Source organism: Haliotis asinina, chromosome 7 (genome assembly GCF_037392515.1).
Source record: "Haliotis asinina isolate JCU_RB_2024 chromosome 7, JCU_Hal_asi_v2, whole genome shotgun sequence".
Taxonomy (NCBI): domain Eukaryota; kingdom Metazoa; phylum Mollusca; class Gastropoda; order Lepetellida; family Haliotidae; genus Haliotis; species Haliotis asinina.
In genome coordinates, this window is record NC_090286.1 from 25,396,926 (window position 1) to 25,412,981 (window position 16,056).

The 16,056-nt window shown below is 40.4% G+C and overlaps 1 protein-coding gene across 1 annotated transcript in view; it reads left to right on the forward strand.

Annotated features, from left to right (window-relative positions):
- The first annotated feature begins 436 nt into the window (after positions 1 to 436).
- The window catches only part of LOC137291577 (excitatory amino acid transporter 3-like), a 41,264-nt gene continuing 25,644 nt past the window's right edge, over positions 437 to 16,056 (forward strand). Inside the window, exons 1-2 of the mRNA XM_067822957.1 lie at positions 437 to 527; positions 4,090 to 4,981. Of these exons, the coding sequence (XP_067679058.1) occupies positions 4,470 to 4,981 (512 nt within the window). The 5' untranslated portion in view covers positions 437 to 527; positions 4,090 to 4,469. The remainder of the gene's footprint in view (positions 528 to 4,089; positions 4,982 to 16,056) is intronic.

Here is a 16,056-nt window from a genome sequence, read left to right on the forward strand (position 1 = left end):
ATTGTTTACAACAAAAAGGAAGTAGAAACATTACTCTGTACATTCAGATAAATATTAAATTTTGACATGTATTGAATGAATTCAAACAAATACAAGTGACAAAATTCGTTTCATAAACACGATAATTCCAAGAAATAACGAAACATACACTCCCTTATATTTACGAAAGCGCTCATCTGGTAAAACCTGAGAGAAAGGATGTCAAAATCCCGAATTTATTTCTGTCCACGCGTCATCACCTCTGACCCATCTTCTTGCAGCAAGGGGCCGTTTTTAGGTATATGCTTCCTCAAACGGTTCGCATCTGGGTTCAGCGGAACGTGTCCATCGTGCCTGACCAAGCTGTGAAAAATCACATCCCTCAACGTGCCCCAGCAGGTTCAGCTTTGTATAAGGGATTGTCAGGTCCTGATTGACATTGTACGCAGGTTTATGGTAAAAACGAGACGCTGTAAGACACGAACATTGCTGGGACACATCCCTTGATCACTTCATTCCGTCTCTGCTTCTGGGGGACTCACCTACAAGTAAGAGTTATATTCCATGTCTTTTATTAACATTTTACTTATGGTTCCATCGCTATGTCCAGAACGACGTGTTCAGGTCATGCTGAATTATAGGTGTTTAACAATGCTCTATCCATGTACAGCTGGTCATGGAGTTTGTGGTTTGAAGAAGGAATATTTTGGGGTTTACTACCGTTATTATTAGCGATAATATTGATTAATATTCGTAAGTAGACCAGTTTTAAACACCGCTACATATTCATTAGACGGTTGTAGATGTAGACTTTAATACTGCTATGTATTTATTTCACAGGCGTTTAAAAGCAGTAAAGAAGGAAAACAATCTATGGATAAACACATTCTGTATTAAACTGAGACGTTTCAGTGTATGTTCTAATGCCCTTATCAAGCAAATAATGAATAGAATAAGGATTTAGCAGCACATATACCACTGTGGGAAGTGTTTGTTCAGAACAAGGAATGAACTCTTGTAGAATGAGGCAGTCAGTTCACTACAAATATAGCTTACGATAGATAGAAAAGTAAAGTCTGCAGTATAAACGACCATATATCGTCTAGGGGTTATCTGTTGTATCTGCTCAACACTTCAGTTATTTACAACCCTCTGTCTTGTATTATAACTGTTGCGACGATACTAAACCTGTACAACCGGCCATGAAGTTTTGTTTTGAGGACGAAATATTCTTGGGCTCAACATCCGTTATTATTATACAATAACCACATAAGTCAAACACTTCTTAAAACCATTTTATACACATTACAGAGTTTATATATCGACTTTAATAGCGCTGTATGCTGTGTACAGTTTCATCTACTGAATCTGCTCAACACTACAATGATTTACGGCCCTATTCTGGCCCTACTTCTTGTGTTGAGGTCTGTACGGAATGTACACAGTGAACTTAGTTACGGTGTAGTGGGGGGAGAGGAGGGTGGGGGGCATGCATTTCTAAACTCATTCGTCACATATGTCGTTCCGTCCTGTATCGTTCTATACAGTCAGGAGGCGGATGTCAACGATGTTTACCGGTTGTATGAAGGTAGAAATAACAGCTGGCAACAACAGTGGACAACTGTCATATGGAGGTCTGAAAAGATTGTCTTACAAGTTCTCATTAAACTCATTGTATTTAGGAATATAAGTCTTATGTGAACGGATCTTGCTGTCTGTATATATAACGACAGAAATAACAAAGTTTAAAGTTTAAAGTTTTAAGGCGTAGAAACTATTTGTATAACTGCAGACATGGTAGCAGTTGTATAGAAGTCAGAGACGATACAGTGGGGTGAGACAGGGTTGTCTTCCGGGCCCTCTTAAATTCTACATGTATCTTGTATTGGAATATTCGTAACTAGGTGACTGAGCGTGACACGACTGTACCGCGCTTAGAGGTTACTATATCACATGCCACATCCGACCCTTGCAGATCCGGGTTGGAACTGACCTTCAGCAACCCATGCGTCAAGTTCACTGACGCGGTGCTCATGCTGTTGATCACTCCAGACTCGATTATTTACAGACCGCCGCCTTATAGCTGAAGTATTGCTGAATGCGGCTTAAAACTAAGCTCACTCACTGGCAGCTTCATCATTATCGTTTCTTCTATGTTTATATGGCACGGTTAGACAAGCCTTTCGAGGTGCCTGGTCTGGACTTTATTGACCGCCGGAATATTGTAGAAGGCGTTAAACAACAAACAGACAGCCCACCGGTGGGTGTCTGCACAGTGGTTAGAGAGTTTGTTTTTTGGTCGCTTTTAGCAATATTCCAGTAAAATCACAAATGGGCTTCACACATTTTGTCAATGTGGGGAAACGAACCCAGGTCTTACTCGTGACGAGAGAACCCTTTAGCCACTAAGCTACCTCAGCCCCAGTGGCTAAAGAGGCCGATCTATCTTGTATCACTACTGCAATGGATCAACGTATGACTAAACTAAATCTGTAGTCGATGTTAGTGCCTTCATTAGGTGACATCTAACTCAGCAATACTTCAGCTATATGGTGGCGGTCTGTAAGTAATCGAGTCTGGACCAGACAATCCAGTGATCAACAGCATGAGCACCGCGTCAGTGAACTTGACCACTAAATCCTTTTAATCGCCTGTCAATCCAGCGAACATGGATCTACGCAATTGGAAACCGATGATATCTCTCAACCAAGCCAGCGAGCCTGACCACTCGATCCCGTTAGTCGCCCGTTACGACAAGCATGGGTTACTGTAAACCACTGGTAACCCACATCTTCATGGGTCAGTGCAACGACAGCCTGTAACTGTAATATCTGCAACAACAAACACAGTGATTTATACCATTTCCAAAGTTACGAGAAGAATACAATGACGATTACGTCACAGTGCCAGGACTGCCGATATTCTCTATGAAATGGTATGACGTTATCGTGACTTATTTTGGCTCTATCGATACCATGTTCGCAACAAAACGGAGAATTTAGGAAGTTCTCATTTAAAGTGACAATTTTATTCAAAGTTAGCCCGGGACTCTTTAAGCCACACTTCTAGTTATCTGTTGAGACATCAAAAGTAAATATTACCCCTGTGTTTGCTACGGCCGTCAACGCCAGGCGACACAGAACGCCATTCGATTGTGTAGAACATGTGCAAGCATGCCTATGTGACCATACAAGAGCGTCTACATGTTTACATGTTCAAATCCTTTCTTATTCATATGTACATTGTGAGGTTTTGGACAGTATACTTGTCATACCACACCTATATAACATATGCTAATACTATACCTATATAGCATATATATGTGCCCCTTAAGATTTCCACCCACTATATGAATGACTGAGTTTTTAGGGTCCACGGTTTTAGCAACATTTTAATAATCTGACTCCGGAAGACATCAACAATGGGCACTATGTGCTTTAACATTTAGACTGCAACCTCTTACATGAACTTGGGGATTGGTCGTGATATGATAGTGAAAATCATCAATCAATAATACAAAACATTATATTAAATTGCCACACTTTCAACGGCCAGGTCTTCAGCAACCCATGCTTGTCGTAAGAGGCAAACGGGTAGATATATGTCATCTTATCCAACGATGTCAGTCACAAGTTTGTCTGGTCCAGATTCCATTATTTCGAGATCGCCAACACAGCATGAATGTTACTCATTGTGTGTGAAACAACAAACAAAAGTGTCATGGATGAATATTGTAAATGAAACTTTGACCTGGCAGCTAAAGGACCCGTGAAGATTCGGGTTAGAATTGGTCTTCAGCAATCCATGCTTGAACAACCCATGCTTGTCGTAGGAGGCTACTAACGGGATCAGGCTCTATGACTTGGTTGACACATTTCCTCGGTTCACAGTTGCCCAGACCGATGCTCATGATCCTCATCACTGGATTGTCGGGTCCAGACTCGATGATTCACAAACCACTGCCATACAGCTGGAACATTGCTGAGTGCGGCGTTAAAAAGCATTTAATCGATCATTTTATCTAAAGACAATGAAATATTGTGTTGTATGTAAATGGATCACGATCAATCATAATAAGAATCAATCATAATAAAGTGTCATTGGTTTCAGCTTCCTGCCTTCAATCCCCCTCTGACTTGAAGCCACCGATCTCGCGTCTATTTACATTTGAGAGCTCTATTGCTTGTTTTCGGCAAGAGCAATATTTACTCCAGACTTAACAATCCAAGCCAAGGGCCAATAAAATGTGGCCATGATATTTCGTTGTGTGTAGACTGGAGTACCTTACAAACCCTCACTGCCTATTGGTCGGTAACTGGGAAATACCTGTGACTGTCGCCGCCCGTCGCATCACAAGCGCTCCAGCTGTTAACGTGAACAGTTACGATCTCTGGAAAGTGAACCAAGATTCAGGTCACGCCGACCTGGACTTTCTGTTATAATAACGCTGGATACAATTCTTATTTGATATCAGATTTCATAGCCCTGAAATGGAGGAGAGTAAAATCAACGGCGAGAAGGGAAAGTTCTCCCCTTCGTTTGTAGACATCCAAAATGCCGAGGTTGTGGAACCCCCTCCTTCAATTGGAATGAGGATTTGGCGTGTCTTTAAGAAGAACATCTTGATAGTTCTCCTGATCTTGGCATTGTGTCTTGGGGTGGGTATAGGAGCAGCGCTTCGGAACGTAGAGCCAAAGTTTGATTACCGACAGCTGATGTACCTAAAGTTTCCTGGGGACATGCTAATGAACATGCTGAAGATGCTCATCCTCCCCCTCATCGTGTCCAGTCTCATCTCCGGACTGGCCTCCCTCGACACTCGAGCGTCCGGCAAGATGGGGGGTCTGGCCGTAGCTTATTACCTCATCACCACCTTCGCAGCCGTCATTCTCGGCATCATCCTCGTCGTCAGTATCGGCCCTGGGTACAGGGGAGGAGAGGCAAACAGGTCCGGTTCGTCCAAAATTGTCAACACCGCCGACACCTTCCTTGACCTTCTCAGGTAAGACATTTTGCCTTGAATCATACCCTTTCTGCATGCACTGGGGCGACTTGTGACAATTCTTGCTAAGATTTGCCAAGACATTTCAGCAGTAAATAACAGTTTTCAAACCCACTGACCACTGTCTAAAGTATGTTAAATGAGATCGATTTTCTGCTGTCCCCGAAGTGATATTGCAAGAAAAATGTAATTTTTTTTATCAAACCACTACCCGTCACTCGCTCACTGAGTGAGCAATGTTTGAAGTCATGTGAAAACACTTCGCGATTATCTGGTACCATCATTTTCTGCCCCACGATTGACGTTATACGTGAAGACAACATATAATCTGTTTGACGCTTGCGCAATTTCAACCACAATGGCCTCTGAGGAAAGGAGTGTGTTTAGCGTAGGACTGAAGTATGGGTTATGACAGACTACCGTGCCCCTTGCGAAAAGCTCATGGATTGTCATGATACCGAGCCTAGCGAAGCCGTAAAATTAGTTCACTTTTTCGTGAACTAATCAAATTTGGATGTCAAATGTTGTCTCTTAAGTTCGAATTTATTCTAAGAATGAGCTCTGATTGTACGTCGTGTGAAGATCCGGGTTGGAACTGATCTTCAGTAACGCATGCTTGTCCTAAGCGACTAACGGGATCGGGTGGTTAGGCTCTGTGACTTGGTTGACACATGTGACTGTATCCCATGTAGAGTGATGCTCATGCTCTTGACCACTGGATTGTCCTGTCCAGACTCGATTATTTACAGACTATCGTCATATGACTGGAGTATTGCTATGAAAATAGACATTTTAAGTTATTATAATGTGTAAATATACACGATTCTAATATATATCAGTTCTGTTATGAAACAAATGAATCATTTGTACGTTTTTATTTCAAATCAAACTGTATTACAAAACATTAAAACGTGTACAAGTATTTTTTTGATATCATACAAAGGGCAATCCAGTTGACTTCCGCAGGATGTAATGTCACCAGCTTCAGATATTTCCATTGGAAATGAAAATATGATACAACCAACATGCATGCATAGTTCAGTATATATGCAGTAGACTATAGTTGAATACCACATATTGCTGTAACAGTTGCTGACTTGTGGGTACCTGTCACTTTCTTTCTTGGTGATGATATATACGTGCGTTGTTCACGTTGTTGAAAATAGTACACAAACATCCGGGGTCATTATAAACTCTTGAAAGAACAGTTCGAAAATTTATGTGTCTTTTAAAGTGGCTATGTCGATAGCACTCGGGGGTAAACCCGCTTGTGGATTTTACAGCTCATATACCGACCTAAATAAATTTTAAACTTATCTGCATATATATTCACACTGCAATGTACCTAACTCGGACTTTTTTATATCTTATGTCCAGGAACGTGTACAATTTTACTTATCTGCAGTAACTTCCTAAAGAGGAGAATCTGCAAAGTGTCGCTAATCAATTTTTTCTCTAATTGTTTGTTAGTAATGGAGCAATAACCAATTGTATTTTTCAACCAATTCCCAACTCTAACGCGAATTCTGCGAAAAGGAAGGATACATACTTTAAGAAAAATCATATTCCCATATGGAATATTCTTAGATTGAATATAAGGTTCATGCGTTTGCAATTGTCATAAAAAGAATTTCGCTCGTTGGAGGATTATCATTTTACATTATGAGAGTTACGTACCCTTGAACAGTGCGGTGGCTTGGCTAATTACCCGTCTTGATACAATTAAATGTACTCAAATTATACAGAGAGGGAAGCGAAGGTGTCTCATGCTTTGAATACTGGTCCAAGCTCTTTATAATAGGTCATCTTAGCCGTAAAGATCAGGGTCAGAATTGATCTTATGTAACCCATGCTTGTCTTAAGAGGCGACTAAGGGATCGGGTGGTCAGGCTCGCTGACATGGTTGACACATGTCATTGTATCCCATTTGCATAGATAGATGATCATGCTGTTGATCTCTGGGTTGTCTGGTCCAAATTCGATTATTTATATAGCGCCGCGAAATCGCTGAAATAATACTGAGTGCGGCGTAAAATTAAACTCACTCACTGGCAGCTTCATCATTATCGCGCTCCAAACGTTATGGCTGGACAAGCCGTCCGAAGTGTCGCAATATCGCATTGTAGAGTAAATGTTGTGTCGAGTCTTAGTTCGAATCCAAGTGTTCCCTGAGTGTATTTGTCGTTTTGTTAGCTCCAGTTTTCGCGCATGGCTTTCGTCATAGCTGTGACACATGCACTTCTTTGGACTTTCCTCCCATCTACGGGGGCATGCCGGGTTATATGTGAAGCTCATTTGGTGTCCCCCGTCGTGATATTGCTGGAGCACAGCTCAAAGCGGCGTAAAACTAAACTCACTCGTATACTCCAGCCTGAAGCTGACAGGAAGTTATCCAAACCTAACTCACTCACCAACTCACCGAGTCGACTCATGACCAAACCAAACCCCATATGAAACCTGCATATCTGTTTCTGATGTTTAACTATCTGACATAGTGTTGGGAGATTTGACGACCCGGATTCGATTCAACACATGTATACAATGTGTGAAGCCCTTTCTGATATCTCCCGCCGTAATATTGCTGGAATACTGTTAAAAGCGACATAAAACTAAACTCACTCACTCACTTGGGAGAGGTACACTCTTTCACTATCACATGCTATTTTATCTTTGAGTCAGTATATCAGGGCACCCACCACCCCTATGGTTAATTTGATATTTCCTAATATATTGTTTTGTCGAGTTCAGAAGTTTAATATGAAGCTACCAAACGTTTTACCGACTGCAAACCGGTTGTCGTGAGACACACAAAAAGACCCGTTAGCTGCTGATGTATATACGCTTGTCAAGTGGTAAAACGAGTACCGTGTAAAAGCATAAGCGCCACCATTCAAGTATATTCGGGTTGTGTCTACATGTTCGTGCTTGTCAAGCATTGAACGGCTGTTGTTACTTTTACTGCCGATAACAAAATCAGCAACCTCCCACGTAGAAACAAGTACCATCTACATAGAAGTTGAGTATCATTTCTGAACGCGTAGACATTAGTATCTGCTACGTACGTAGAAACTAGTATTATCTTCGTCAACTGGAGTATCGTTCATGAAGGTGTACGTACCATCTACGTAGACATTAGTATCTGTTACGTAGAAACCAGTATCATCCAGGTAGGCTGGAGTATCAGTTATTAAGATGTAAGTACCATCTACGTACACGATAGTAACTTCAACGTAAAAGTAAATATGGTCTAGAGAGACGGGAGCATCGTCTACGGAAAAGATGCAGTTTTTCGTAGGCACGTATATAGCACAAGAAGCGTGGTTTCAATGATTCACGTTGCGCAATTAAACATCTGTGATAGCCCCTGAACCAGCGTAATCATTTTACCCAGGTTCATCTCACATAATGAAATATGAGAGAACTGATCGAAGTCCCTCACTCATTCATTGCAGGGAGAAATTACTGAGACCCATTAGACTAACGCTTAGTCTCTGAATATATATAACTTTGTTAAATAAACCCATTTAAATTGAAAAGGAGCCCAAAGGAGCCTGGAGATTCCTGAACCTGAGGAAATCTAGACTTGCTTCATTTAGGGTTTTGCAGAGAGGGCTAGACAGTAGGGGAAATGATGTGATTCAGGGACTGTGACACAGACTATGAGGCTCCTCTGTCTCCAAGCGTGTGACCGGGTCACATCTCACGACGGGGCATTGTGGAAGGAACGCCATTGTCCGTCTGCATGGTCAGCACGTACAGAGAACACAGCTTACCTTTAACATTTTTTTGTTTGAGGTTTGGTGACGCACCTATGTAAATGCCGCTGTATTCTGCCTTCGGTCAGCACCTAGGTGTAAATCCTGCAGTGTGATGTCTGACTGCGTGTCAATTATCCCTGACCTCTTCTACACCCTCCAAACTTCCATTCCCACCCAAAACTTCAGAAGTGAGGGGATAATGCATTGCTTTGGTGTGTGTGACAGGCGCCACTATGCATTTCAATTTGTCAGTGTGTTGTTTCGTCCGAATTACATTGAAAAATCTCACCAGCGACCTCGTTGTATTTGTTTCGGAATGAGTGAGTTCAGTTTTAAGCACCTTCAGCAATATTCCAGTAATCCAACAATATCACGGAGGGCACACCAAAAATGGGCTTCACGCATTGTACCTATGTGGGGAATCGAACTAGGGTCTTCGGCCTGACGAAAGAAAGCTTTAAACTCTCTGGTACGCTACACACTATAATGTCTTCATCCCAGCATACCATGCTAACACACTGTAATGTTTTGATCCCAGCATGTCATGCGAACACACTATAATGTCTTAATCCCAGTGCAGCATGTTAACACACTATAATGTCTTAATCCCAGCACATCATGTTAACACACTATAATGTCTTAATCCCAGCACATCATGTTAACACACTATAATGTCTTAAAATCCCAGCACATCATGTTAACACACTGTAATGTCTTAAATCACAGCACATCATGTTAACACACTATAATGTCTTAATCCCAGTGCAGCATGTTAACACACTATAATGTCTTAGTCTCAGCACATCATGTTAACACACTATAATGTCTTAATCCCAGCACATCATGTTAACACACTATAGTGTCTTAATCCCAGCACATCATGTTAACACACTATAATGTCTTAATCCCAGTGCAGCATGTTAACACACTATAATGTCTTAATCCCAGCACATCATGTTAACACACTATAGTGTCTTAATCCCAGCACATCATGTTAACACACTGTAATGTCTTAAATCCCAGCACATCATGTTAACACACTATAATGTCTTAATCCCAGTGCAGCATGTTAACACACTATAATGTCTTAATCCCAGCAAATCATGTTAACACACTATAATGTCTTAGTCTCAGCACATCATGAACACACTGTAATGTTTTAATCCCAGCACAACATGTTAACACACTGTAATGTCTTAATCCCAGCACATCATGTTAACACACTATAATGTCTTAATCCCAGCACATCATGTTAACACGCTATAATGTCTTAAAATCCCAGCACATCATGTTAACACACTAAAATGTCTTAATCCCAGTGCAGCATGTTAACACACTATAATGTCTTAATCCCAGTGCAGCATGTTAACACACTATAATGTCTTAATCCCAGCACATCATGTTAACACACTATAGTGTCTTAATCCCAGCACAACATGTTAACACACTGTAATGTCTTAATCCCAGCACATCATGTTAACACACTATAATGTCTTAATCCCAGCACATCATGTTAACACGCTATAATGTCTTAAAATCCCAGCACATCATGTTAACACACTAAAATGTCTTAATCCCAGCACATCATGTTAACACACTATAATGTCTTAATCCCAGTGCAGCATGTTAACACACTATAATGTCTTAATCCCAGCACATCATGTTAACACACTATAGTGTCTTAATCCCAGCACAACATGTTAACACACTGTAATGTCTTAATCCCAGCACATCATGTTAACACACTATAATGTCTTAATCCCAGCACATCATGTTAACACGCTATAATGTCTTAAAATCCCAGCACATCATGTTAACACACTAAAATGTCTTAAAATCCCAGCACATCATGTTAACACAATATAATGTCTTAATCCCAGTGCAGCATGTTAACACACTATGATGTCTTAATCCCAGCACATCATGTTAACACACTATAATCTCTTAATCCCAGCACATCATGCTAACACACTATAATGTCTTAGTCTCAGCACATCATGTTAACACACTATAATGTCTTAATCCCAGCACATCATGTTAACACACTATAATCTCTTAATCCCAGCACATCATGCTAACACACTATAATGTCTTAAAATCCCAGCACATCATGTTAACACACTGTAATGTCTTAAAATCCCAGCACATCATGTTAACACACTATAATGTCTTAAAATCCCAGCACATCATGTTAACACACTATAATGTCTTAATCCCAGCACATCATGTTAACACACTATAATGTCTTAATCGCAGCACATCATGTTAACACATTACAATGTCTTAATCCCAGTGCAGCATGTTAACACCCTATAATGTCTTAAAATCCCAGCACATCATGTTAACACACTATAATGTCTTAATCCCAGCACATCATGTTAACACACTACAATGTCTTAATCCCAGTGCAGCATGTTAACACACTATAATGTCTTAATCCCAGCAAATCATGTTAACACACTATAATGTCTTAATCCCAGCACATCATGTTAACACACTATAATGTCTTAATCCCAGCACATCATGTTAACACACTATGATGTCTTAAAATCCCAGCACATCATGTTAACACACTATAATGTCTTAATCCCAGCACATCATGTTAACACACTATGATGTCTTAATCCCAGCACATCATGTTAACACACTATAATCTCTTAATCCCAGCACATCATGTTAACACACTATAGTGTCTTAATCCCAGCACATCATGTTAACACACTATGATGTCTTAATCCCAGCACATCATGTTAACACACTATGATGTCTTAATCCCAGCACATCATGTTAACACACTATAATCTCTTAATCCCAGCACATCATGTTAACACACTGTAATCTCTTAATCCCAGCACATCATGTAAACACACTGTAATGTCTTGATCCCAGCACATCATGAACACACTGTAATGTCTTAATCCCAGCACATCATGTTAACACACTATAATGTCTTAATCCCAGCACATCATGAACACACTGTAATGTTTTAATCCCAGCACAACATGTTAACACACTGTAATGTCTTGATCCCAGCACATCATGTTAACACACTATAATGTCTTAATCCCAGCACATCATGTTAACACACTGTAATGTCTTGATCCCAGCACATCATGAACACACTGTAATGTCTTAATCCCAGCACATCATGTTAACACACTATAATGTCTTAATCCCAGCACATCATGAACACACTGTAATGTTTTAATCCCAGCACATCATGTTAACAGACTATAATGTCTTAATCCCAGCACATCATGTTAACAGACTATAATGTCTTAGTCCCAGCACATCATGAACACACTGTAATGTCTTAATCCCTGCACATCATGTATACTAACCTATTTTTGTATGATAACGACATCAGTAAAGACAGCTGAAATTACCATTGTCCCCGCATGTCACGCAGACGTGACTGAGCATAATCCACCTCCCATAAACTATATGTTTACATCCCCGTATATAAGACACCAGGAACACCATTATAAGCCCCCAATTTCCAATGCATCACACTTTCCTATATCAATGCAACAGAAGACATGACTCTGAAGTTTCGCGATTTGTCATACTTCTTGTTCTTTGCGCACTGAGAATATCTAATGTTTCATGTGACTTAAGTGACACATTCTTGTTGTGTTCAATAAGAAAACCCCGACGCTTAGGTGTCGTTTGTTGGATTATGTTGACAAAGAGGCAGGAGACATCCATTATGCTGTACCGAGGTCGAGTAATCGCGGTTTGATATATCGCATCTGGACTTTTGTCTGGCCAGAAGACCCCACGTCATTGCAAGATACGGAAAACATGCTGACATAGGAAACATGTTGAAATAAGCACATTTTGAAATGAGAAAGGATGTGGAAATATCAGATCAAAGCTGAAATATGCTGAAATAGTGAACAGATATAGAAAAAATACACATGTATTGAAAGTGTGCAGTGAAGGTGGACAAAGGTGTTGAAACAGTAAACGTACTTTGAAATAGTAAAGGAATGATGGTAAAGAGAGACGCTGAAAAAGAATATATGTTGAAAACCAAAAGCAGGTGTCAATAGCACACAGATGTTGAAATAGGAAACAGGTGTTGAAAGAGAAACTATGTTGATACATAATTCGCAGACTTTGAAAAAGCAAACAGATGGTGAAAAAGAAAATATGTTGAAACATAGTTCGTACGTGTTGAAATAGCAAACTGATGGTGAAAGAGACAACAAGCTATGAAAGAGAAAGAGGTGTTATGACATAATGTAGGCCTACTGACACTTGGGTTTTCTTCACACGGACATTTCCACTGGCGTTCTGGGCAAGAGAGTTCTAACTGTCAGCTGTTCCTTCTTGAATCATCCTTTCAACATCTGTCATTTCTTCATGTTTTTTCTTTTTTAAATATTCGACCTCAGTCTTGTCAAATCAAAATCAAAATCAGTTTTGAATACAGATCAAATGTCAGTTTCGATATTTAATTCGTGAGCACGCTATGCTGTATTAGATGTCTTTTAAAAGATCAGGGGCGGTGGGGTAGCCTAGTGGTTAAAGCGCTCGCTCGTCACGCCGAAGACCCGGGTTCGATTCCCCACATGGGTACAGTATGTGAAGCCCGTTTTCTGGTGTCCCCCGCCGCGATATTGCTGGAATATTGCTAAAAAGCGGCGTAAAACTAAACTCACTCACTCAATTAAAAAATTAAACATGAAACAACAAATTTAATCTGTCATTATAATCATGTCAAATTATGTCATTTTAAATCTTTTAAGTCAGTGGGGTCAAATAGATAACTAAATCGTTTCCACTACTAAAGGTTAACTAAAGACTCTTCTACCAAGGACCTTAACCGAGAAGTTTTCCTCTTATAATCATTGTGCCATCGGGTCTCAGTCATACAAAAGGGGCTCGGGTTCTCATCAACCACCATCTACTCATGACCATCACTAGAAACTGAATATCAGCTTTGGCCATGGGAGTCGTCTTCGAGATGCCAAGTTTAAGCACACCTATCCGAAGTGTAACTCAAGACACATTAGACGGGAGATCATCTTTGACACACAGCTCATTCATCTTGAGATCTCGCCAAGAAAGAAAGTACATTTCAGATCGTCAAGTTACTCTATGATGTTGATGTTTATACACCATGTATCACTCAGCCTGGCAAAAGGTGGATACTTTGGGCTTGCTTTGAATCCAACGAAAGAACAGGAATCTGTACTTTACCGACAAAGTGTAATCCCAAATATAACGTGGTACATTTGACCAATTTGTACATGACATTGTGTATTCAGTATCCCAGAAGGGTTGTAATGAATGGTTAGCCATTTTCACATCGTGAAAACATTTAAAATGTAAAACAGTTTGACACCTGTAACCCTCGGCAGTGAGAAGCTATAGAGCGGAAACCAAATCGTAACCCACACAAACATTTATTGTTTCGAAACAGATTGCGAAGGGGCACCTTCTCAAAACTTCATAAATTGGACGTATATTACCGGACCCAGTTTATGAGCCCATGACGTTTTTGCACTGTGAAGAAGCTGTGCAAATATTTGTCAGAGACATAAAACATAGGCCTGCATAAATGAATGAAAGTCTAAGTGACTTTGTCACTCAACATGACGTGTAAGAAATGGCTGTATCTTACTCCATAAATTCAATGGCTCTCCGTCACGCGCTCTTCGTGATGGGTCTTATTTTAGCTTTCTTTGCAATGTAAAATGATCAGCTTGTCTATACTAACGTTGTCGAATTTCAACGCGCAGATGGATTATCCTTAAAATAAATAGAAAGTGTATTTACCAAACATCTCGCAGGAAACTTCGTCTCCTAAGGAGAAAATCCCAGTGACCCATTTTTGTCGTATAAATTGCAGAGCGAATAAATATATACATGCATTTAATAAACAAAATTGAAGGTCTAATGCTCATTATACACGTTGTGAAAAGGTCAAAAGACGCCCAAATGGTGTAGACGTAAGACGAACAACACAAATATGACGTTCAAGGAAATCATCAACCTTATAAAAGAAATCACCATCAAATTTATTTTGATTCCGCCAACATCCGGTTGTCTGCCAGTACATCGTCTACCAGAGCCTGAAGACACACTACTCAACCCACACCAAAAATAACACACACACTTGCATAATGCCATGTAGTAGAGAACGTGCATCCATTCTGTTAAAAGAATAACAAAATCCTAAATATTTTTTTTTGTATCTAAACGGTCGTCGTTTTCCCCAGATAATGAGCGGGCCTCACACATTGCATCCATGCGGGAATCCAACCTGGATCTCCGGTTTGACAAGCGAACGCTGTAGCCACTATGCTGCCCCACCGCCCCCAGATAATAGATGCATTACATAATCGCCTCTTTCCTAAAACCGTATTTACGTTCAAGGAACAATTTCTTATAAAACAGCCTGTAACTTTTGTTCTCTCAAGCCACTGGGCGGTGGCGTGGCGTGGCGTAGTAGTCAAAATGTTCCCTCGTCAAGTCAGACCCGGGTTCGAATCTCAACATGGTTACAATGTGTGACGCCCAAGTGTCCCCCGCCGTGATTGTGCTAGAATATTGTTAGAAGCGGTGTAAAACTGAACTCACTCATTCTCAAGCTATATATTTTTGTCACATTTTCAACCAGAATGTCAAAACAATATCGTGATCCGCATATAAACATTTCAGTGGGCAGTTCATTTTGTCAACCTATCATTGATTCTGTATCAATGATTTCTCTTCACCCTAACGCGTTGTTGTTGTTGTTGTTGTTGTTTGTCTGTGTTTCGAATTACTGATCAGAACAAATTGCTGAAACGATGATACCTTGGGATCCAAACAGCATTCCATGAATGAAAAACAGTACTTTTTTTAACTGGTCCGCAGAATACAGGACGGCTGACGGAATAATGGTTACTATTCCTTACCCAACGCACTCTGTTTACGTAACGCCTTTATCAAACACTAGGCGGCGCTCGTGTTGACCAAAGCGAGGCTGTCTCAGCTGACGGTCATTTCTAAGTGTGCGAAATGTCTGTCGTGGTAGTTGAGAGTCATTAGAGAGCGCAGCAACAGCAGATTGTTAAACCACCCGATTACACAAAGAAAATACTAATATGCACGCGGAGCATGTTTCCCCACACTAGATGGAAGTGTTGTTACCGTTCCAAAAAAGTATACCAGGTAGACCTAAAATTGGATTTGATAAAAAACGACCCAGAACGTTGCTAGGATGTAAACATACATATACAGTACAGCTACAGCTAGGAGATCAACTACCACTGATTAGTGAGTGAGTGAGTATGCATGCATGCATGTATCCATCATCCATTC